Here is a 7,806-nt window from a genome sequence, read left to right as displayed (position 1 = left end):
ACCTAATAAATGGCTGGACCATGTTGGGTCAATGTGTGAAATTGAGGACGTAGTTGAAAACTGTTGGGGAGCTGCTTTTGAACAACTACGTTTACTTTTACATACATGAACCTACTCAAACTTGAACGTTAATGAAGGATCCATTGTTTTATTGCTGAAGCTCAGAGCCTGAAATGTGTTAACTGTCCAAATACTCATCATCTGAATTTTAATATTCGCCTCCTTAAATCTTTCTTGTGAAGCGTCACATGCACCACTCACCGGATCGTTTGAAGCGGTGTCCGATGCTTCGTGACCAGCCTATATTATGGATGAGAGGGCTGAACATGTGGCACCAGAAGTCATCAGACCCGTCCTGGCTCTCCTCATAGACCAGCCTGAGGCGACCTCCAATCACCTGCTCCACCAGCGCCACCCGTGTCCGGCACAGGTAGTTCTTATCCACCACCTCCACCCGCATCAGCTTCTTAAAGGGGAACTGCATGTTCTCGTGTACCTAAGTGGATTTAACAAAGGGCAAAACCGGTCGTTGTAGCTTTTCATAAGGAGTTTCATGTCCAAGAAGAAGAAACTTTGGCATTAGTGTGTCTCACCTTGACATTAAAGTCAGGTGGCAGTGTTTTAGCTCCAGTGAGACGCTTTACAAGAAAGGCTTTCCAGTTAGAATATTTATGCTGTATGCCTGTAAGAGAGATCACAGCAACAATTACCACAAACACCCAAAAACAGGAGAAGAAGACTGTGAAAGAGGCTGGACACACGGCTCACTTTTTGGAGGTACAAGGGGTTTGCCACTGGATGCGCACCATCCCACCGGGTGCACCTCGGGGATGCAGAGATTACACCAGAAGTCCTTACTGGTGTCGTTGTCAAAACCCTCATACCGCAGGAGAGCCTTGAACCCTGCAGGACGTTACGAGACACTGTTGACTTTCAGCTCCTGAAACTGGAAACACCTGACAGCCTCTTCTAGACTTTCACAACCCACAGTCATGGAAGGGTAGATGTGAAGCCCTCAGATTGCTCAGGATAATGGAAAGATTACACATCTACAGTTTGTGACAACAACAGCTGCAGATGAAAGCTGTAATATATGGTTGAAAGGTCCAGAACAAACAAGGAACGGAGATTTCTTTTGTCAGTGGCATAAAATAAAGCAAAAAGCAACACAGTAATGTGTTTTTGTTGTGTAGTTGACAGAAGAAAAGAAAGCGTTTCTGACATGTACATTTCAGGGTGGATTTGTCCTTTAACTAGTTGCTGCAACAGCCTCACCTGCTAGCTTAATGATTTCTGCGATCCAGTACACCTTAGTGGAGAGGTTGGTATCAGAGTTGAGCACCTCAATCCTGACACCTTCTTCTATGTCTCCCCAGCATAACCCCATGGGGGCCTGAAGCACAGTGGAACAGAGGAGTTATACAATGTAGAAAGCAACACATCAGTTCTGGATTTATCTGGTCGGATCAGAGACCAGGAGGTTCCTCTTGACCCTACATGGTGTAAACTGAATATTTTCCCAGATGGTTTTGTGACTTGTAACGTCAGGTCCTCACTCAACATCTGCTTCTTGGAAGCAAAGTGTTGTACAGACAACCTGTACAATTTCAGAATGGCTGAAGGGAATGACCTTTTACTTTGCCTTAGAAAAGATAAGTTAAGTAAGTTTTAGGACATCTTTGTAACTTCCTGAAACGTAAAAATATACAAGTGGAAGGATGGAACGATGAACTGAACTCACAGTTATGTAGGCCTGTATCACCTTTTTTATTTATACATGCATATATATATAATGTATTTTCTATCATTATTATTTGTGATTGATATATAATTTTACTCTTTAGTGTTTATTTATTATCTCATACGTTGCATTTTGTACTTGTATGTACCTTCTTGTTCTGTGTCTGTGTTGCTCTGGGTAGTAAACAATTCGAATTTCAATAAAGAAATGTTGAAAAACAAAAAAACAAAAGTTCTGAGGTTGTAATCGGCTCTACTGTGAGTATTGTACTTACATGCTTGAAACAGCTGACCGGAGCTCCGACTGTGTTATTGCTACAGATATACCGACCCCAGTCGAAGCTCTCTGCAGGGACCACTGACAGAAACAAGAACAGTGTAAAGCTGGAGTGTATCCAAACATAGCAGCACTGATGCCCCATTAACCATCATGACTGCTCTTTGATCACATACCAGCTTTTGATTTCGCCTGGTTCTGTTGACTTGCTTGGTACTGGGCGTAAGCTGCCAATTTTGCCATAAGAGGTTGTTTCTGTAAGACTTTAGCCTTTTTCGTTGGTGGTTTGCCCTTTCAAAATTAAAGCAGAAATCAATATTTGTGTAATTATATGTTAATCGTAAATAAATGTGTTATCGGAGGCTTAAAATGCATTTACCTGAAGTCTTGCCAAGATGCTAGCTTTTTTGGAATTTGAGGAATAACTCCGAGAACACGACACACTGCAGAAGCGCTTGGTCTTGGAGTAAAAAGCATCTCGTACTCCGACCATCCCACACATCTCACAGGTGGCTGTGAAGAAGAGTCCACAAAACAAGTGCAAGAACCATTAAAACCATCAGACTACAGCATTCAGGCAAATTGTTTCTTCTTACACACCGGATTATATTCCAGAGATCCACAAAAAATATAAACTCCAAACATATTTCTGTGCACTGACCCATTCCAGCCTTGCCGTCCGGGTAGGTGTAGACTTGACCATTGTTCTTGATGATGGGCAGGCTGGCAGGGATGGAGGGCACCACCTCATCCTCACTGTCCTCTGAACTGGAGCTACTGGTGGACTCCTCACTGCAGCTGTCGTAGCCATCAAACATCCCGAACGAGTCTCTCCGCTTACGCTCTGAACGTGGGGTGCGTTCAGCCTTCACCGTTGAAATAATGGCAAAAGACATGTGAATTAATTAAATACCTTTAATTCCGTAATTGACAATTATCTTCCTTAACATTTAATATTAAGATCATTTTCTGAAGTACTTGCTCAGTCTATAAAATATCAGAAAATAGTGAAAAAGCCCACGGGTTTCCTAAGATTCAAGGTGTCTTTAATTGTCTTGTTGTGTCTGAAGACCAAAGCCCATAGATGTTCAGTTTACTATCACAGAGGACCAAAAATATATATAGTTGCATTTGAGCTTTACAAAATTACTTAAACTGTCAAAATTAACATGAATTAATTAAATTAATTGATTTTCGGATTATCAATTAATCAATCATTTGGACAATGGACAATTCTATAGTACACCGTTGTTGCATTTACGTGCACAACTCTAGCAGCATTGCACATTCCCAATTTTTAACGAAATTATATTAAACATTATTCCTCTTTAAATTGTCATCTGCAGGATCTGACCTGGGAAGCTGGCTGTGGAAGCCAGGTAGAAATTGCTATGAAAATAAGTGACGAAAAGTCAAACAAAAATACAACTACAGCCGTGAAAATATGAAGATTCAGTTGTTCTTGTTCATCGACTGCACAGAATCCGGAACAGATCAGAAATATTTACAGTTGTCACAGCCTGTTTACTTCCTCCTTTGAGCATCACAGGTGACATCCTAACTGGCTGAGCTAACATTTATTCTTCAGCCAGCAACGATGCTAAAAGAAAAAACAACGTCCCACCAGCAAAGACACGTTTAGCAGAATCTAAGATGTGCAAAATAGAAAAGCTAACTAATACACAAGCTGAAATACGGGGCGGCCTTATTAGAAATCGCTCCGAATGCTAACTAGCGTTAGCATAGCTAGCTAGCGGAAACCTGTTTTTCCAGTTTTTATCCACAAAATCACACCAAGCTTTTCATTTGCGTTGCACACTTACGACTACACATATGTAGATAAAAATACGCGTGGGGTTGTTTTATTCATACCGCTTTATTGGAGAGCTTTGTAATATTTAACGCTGGCTGCAGCAGTAGCTAGCTACGATAAACAGATAACAACAAAGGAGGAGCGCTAGCCTAAGCAAATCCTCTGTAATCGGGAGGCTCGCGGCCCTAAAATGATTCAAAATTACTCACCAAATCCCTTGTGTCTTCCATCAGCCCTTCATATAGATAATCTTCTAGTTAACTGTGCTGCCAATGCAAATACAGACCCATACGCTGAGGATAAAATTGGCTTTGAAATAGCAACGACTAAATGAATACTACCAAAGCAGGGTATCAACAAATTACTCTGCTGCTTCTGCGCATGTGCGAGCGTAACCTACATTCGTGTGATTGGTCAATCCGGAATGGAGGTCATCCACCGACACAGAAACAAAACAGTGGACTCCGCTGTGGGAATGAATGAATGGCCTCCTCTGTTTCTAGTGTAAAATAGAAAAGAATAGAATAAAACTTATCCACGCCGCTTCCGGTGTCAAACCGACACCGATATAAACGGCGGGAATGTTCATTGTATCACTAATTGTTTGACAAGTCACCTGTCTCAGCGTTGCATACAGCTTACTAACATGCAGACTCTGATCTGGAGCAATTCACATTTATGCTAAAGTTAGACAATAAGGAGTGAAATAACTTTAACACACCCATTATCTACTTTTATTTTGAATCATACAGACAGGTGATAATTTAAATTAAAGGGAAAACAAACATAATAGGTGTTCACTTAGGTTCTCCACTCATTCTTCAGGGTTTTCCCTTTAATTTTTCACCCATCTGTACATTTATAGCACAAACATCATTTCAAAGTAAAACACAGACACTTCTTGTGACATAAAATAAACCCTTTATATATAGCTCTGAAGACAAACCTCTGCTAATGATACAGTAGATGCCATATTTTCATACTGAACACAATCTGAGGACCACGATAATAATACTGTACAGTGTCATTTCCAAATATAATAACTCAAAGCCTAATATATAGGTCATTAAATCTTCATATGCATACAAGTAGAGAAAAAAATAATAATACTGGCATTTTGTTTTTGTTCCTCTTCATTTTCTGAACACAAAATATAGTAATGACACGCTGAAGCTACGCTGGAACAGATGCAGAACAGCATAAAGGCAAAACAAAGAATTCATTGTGTACTGAAGTAATAACGATAAAGTGAATATGGCTGGAAGAATTGCTGCAGTCGTCAGGTAGGTAAGGCTTCACAATGAGGAGTCATGTGGCCGAGTCGGGTCAGATGAGGAAACACCCCCTTCATCTCATCAGAGCTGATGCTGAGGAATGGATGGTCAGTGCTGGAAGAGTCAAGAGGGCCAGGTTATCATTTATTTTAGAGATAGAATGCTTCTTAAATCCAGAATGTTAAACTTCATTCAGTCATAAAGATAGGAAACAACACCTTGACATTTATTTACGTCTTTGGTCTCAGAGCAGCTCGTCCTCTATGACATCATCGACGCTTCCTGAGATCGAGGCGACTTCTGAGGGACAAACAGAAAACTGGTTCAGTCACTGAACTACCAACAACTTAAAAACAGAACTGCCTTTTTAATCCACCGCAGTGCAGAAGGTTGACAGAGAATCATAACGTAATAACTTCAAGATGAGTAATAATTTGTGAAGTCCCTCTAATTACCAACCAAAGCCGTCAGGTGCTAAAAGCTGGATCTGAACACTTGCTCACATTCTCAGTCTTTTCTTGTTTATCCTTTAATAAGATACTTGGAGTTAGCTTGTTTTATTAAAGCTGTATTTTTACGCCACATGGGAGCAGAACCTCACATCATGCCAAAAATCACACACATTTGACAAATCACGGAGTTGTACGTTGATGTGACGAACATCAGCATTCACCTGGACTCATGTTCCTGGTCTTCTGCTGAATCTAAGTCCAGGTTAGCTCTGTTTAACTCTCCTGGGAAGATTATCTGGCTCTTCAGCTGCTAAATGCTCCACTACATTCATCAGCTCGTCACTAATGTTGCGTGTCTGCCGTCGAGTGGTGGGTGCGGCGGGTCTATCTGTTTATTCACTTGCTGGAATGGAGTTCTAATTCAGGAGTTGTAATTCCACATCGACCTGTACCTGTGTGGTTTGTTGTATTTGGTTTGTTGGCTGGACGTCACATCATACTCAGGTGAACGCTCCATTTCCTTCTCCGGTTTTATTTGAAACCCTTCACCTGCTGGTTTCCTCACATGCAGCATCCTACTGTTTATTTTTATATTTCTATATGTTTTCCGGCCTTCTAGTATACGTGCTCCTGCTGAGCGTGTGTGGTGGCGGTGACCTGTCACTGGTTTCCTGTCTCAGTGTCAGTACTCACCTGACAAGCTGATACAGGAGAGACTGAGCTCTGACGACGCTCCTATCACGTCGTCCTGTAGGACGAAAAGAGAGGAAGTTGTTCGTGTGTTCGTTTTTTATATATATGTGTATATATATATACAGTGGCAAGAACAAGTATGTGAACCTTTTGGAATGTCATGGTTTTCTGAATAAATTTGTCATAAAATCTGATCTGATCTTCATCTAAGTCAAGGGTATTGACAGATATAATGTGTCTAAAATAATAAGAAAAAATCTGATCTTTCATGTCTTTATTGAACACACTCATTCAACATTCAAAATGGCAGTGGAAAGTAAGTGAACCCTTAGAATGAATCCTGGCAGAACTGCTTAAGCTCTGCCATATTCTTTGGACGTCTCATGTGCACGGCTCTCTTCAAGTCAGTCCATAGCATTTCTGTTGGGTTGAGGTCTGGGTTCTGACTTGGCCACTCCAAAAGGCTCCAAAAAGATTGTGTTTTTCTGGAACCAGTCTGTTGTGGACTTGCTCCGGTGTTTTGGGTCATTGTCCTGTTGCATCACCCACTTTCTAGAGAGTTTCAGCTGATGTACAGACGTTCTCAGATTATCCTGAAGAATTCTCTGATAAACTTGGGAATTCATCTTCCCCTCAATGATTGCAAGCTGAGCCCAAATCATGAGGTTTCCTCCACCATACTTTACGGTTGGGATGATGTTTTCATGACGATATGCCACGCCCTTTCTACACCAGATGTAGTGCTGGGTGTTTTTTCCAAATAGTTCAATCTTAGTTTCATCAGTCCACAAAACATTTTGCCAATACAGCTGTGGAGTGTCAATGTGCTCTTTTGACAACTTGAAATCACTTTGTAACCTTTGCCAGCTTTATGTAAATCAACAATTCTTGATCGTAGATCCTCTGAAAGCTCTTCTTGGCGAGGCATGGCACATAAACGTGTTCTTCTTTTGCAAAAAAAACTCCAAAAAAACACTTTGAGGGGTTTTTATCAGTCAAAGTAGCTTTAGTCCACACCCCCAAACTCATTGTCTTAACGAGACTCCAGATGTGCTAAAACCTGACACCAATTAGCTTTTTTGAGGTCATTAATTCAAGGGTTCACATACTTTTTCCACAAGCACTATGAGGATTTTTTGGTTCTTCTCAATAAAGACATGGAAGATCAATTTTTTTTGTGGTATTATTTAAGACACATTATATTTGTCAATACCCTTGACTTAGATGAATATCAGATCACATTTTATGACAAATTTACTCAGAAAACCATGAAATTCCAAGAGGTTCACATACTTTTTCTTGCCACTGTGTATATATATATATATATAATATATAATTATAATATTAATTTCAGGTCCAAAAACCAGCTTTTCCCAGCACATTCATCCTCCTCACCAGCATCAGTATGCCCCCCCCCCCATATGAAGTAACGTTGGACATGTTTCCTTGCGCCCTCAGCTCTATCTCCTTCTCTCTGTTGTAGTTGGATCTGCACAACGAGGCATCTGCCAGACCACACACAGGCTTCACAGTCGGGGGGGTGGGGTTGGTTGGGTG

General features: G+C 40.9%; 2 protein-coding genes across 8 annotated transcripts in view; both read right to left on the bottom strand.

Moving 5' to 3' along the window:
• Positions 1 to 4,191, bottom strand: part of mbtd1 (mbt domain containing 1) — a 17,576-nt gene extending 13,385 nt beyond the window's left edge. Inside the window, exons 1-9 of the mRNA XM_023409015.2 lie at positions 4,040 to 4,191; positions 2,679 to 2,883; positions 2,397 to 2,530; positions 2,194 to 2,308; positions 2,016 to 2,098; positions 1,276 to 1,393; positions 769 to 903; positions 594 to 682; positions 262 to 496 (exon numbers count right to left, since the gene is read on the bottom strand). Of these exons, the coding sequence (XP_023264783.1) occupies positions 262 to 496; positions 594 to 682; positions 769 to 903; positions 1,276 to 1,393; positions 2,016 to 2,098; positions 2,194 to 2,308; positions 2,397 to 2,530; positions 2,679 to 2,883; positions 4,040 to 4,060 (1,135 nt within the window). The 5' untranslated portion in view covers positions 4,061 to 4,191. The remainder of the gene's footprint in view (positions 1 to 261; positions 497 to 593; positions 683 to 768; positions 904 to 1,275; positions 1,394 to 2,015; positions 2,099 to 2,193; positions 2,309 to 2,396; positions 2,531 to 2,678; positions 2,884 to 4,039) is intronic.
• Positions 4,192 to 4,728: 537 nt separating this feature from the next.
• The window catches only part of tdrkh (tudor and KH domain containing), a 14,495-nt gene continuing 11,417 nt past the window's right edge, over positions 4,729 to 7,806 (bottom strand). For 4 of the 7 annotated variants that reach the window (XM_023409019.2, XM_023409021.2, XM_023409022.2 and 1 more), the window contains 3 exons: positions 6,250 to 6,304; positions 5,323 to 5,404; positions 4,729 to 5,218 (listed from right to left, as the gene is read on the bottom strand). In XM_023409019.2, the coding sequence (XP_023264787.1) occupies positions 5,349 to 5,404; positions 6,250 to 6,304 (111 nt within the window). In that variant the 3' untranslated portion in view covers positions 4,729 to 5,218; positions 5,323 to 5,348. The remainder of the gene's footprint in view (positions 5,219 to 5,322; positions 5,405 to 6,249; positions 6,305 to 7,806) is intronic. The other 3 variants (XM_023409020.2, XM_087174748.1, XM_087174749.1) reach the window with 3 other exon arrangements.

The sequence above is a fragment of the Seriola lalandi genome, unplaced genomic scaffold, assembly GCF_002814215.2.
Source record: "Seriola lalandi dorsalis isolate HSWRI2012SDOR001 ecotype SW California unplaced genomic scaffold, Sedor1 jcf7180002054379, whole genome shotgun sequence".
Taxonomy (NCBI): domain Eukaryota; kingdom Metazoa; phylum Chordata; class Actinopteri; order Carangiformes; family Carangidae; genus Seriola; species Seriola lalandi.
Note: the sequence above shows the minus strand (reverse complement) of the source record. Positions and strands in the feature narration are given on the sequence as shown.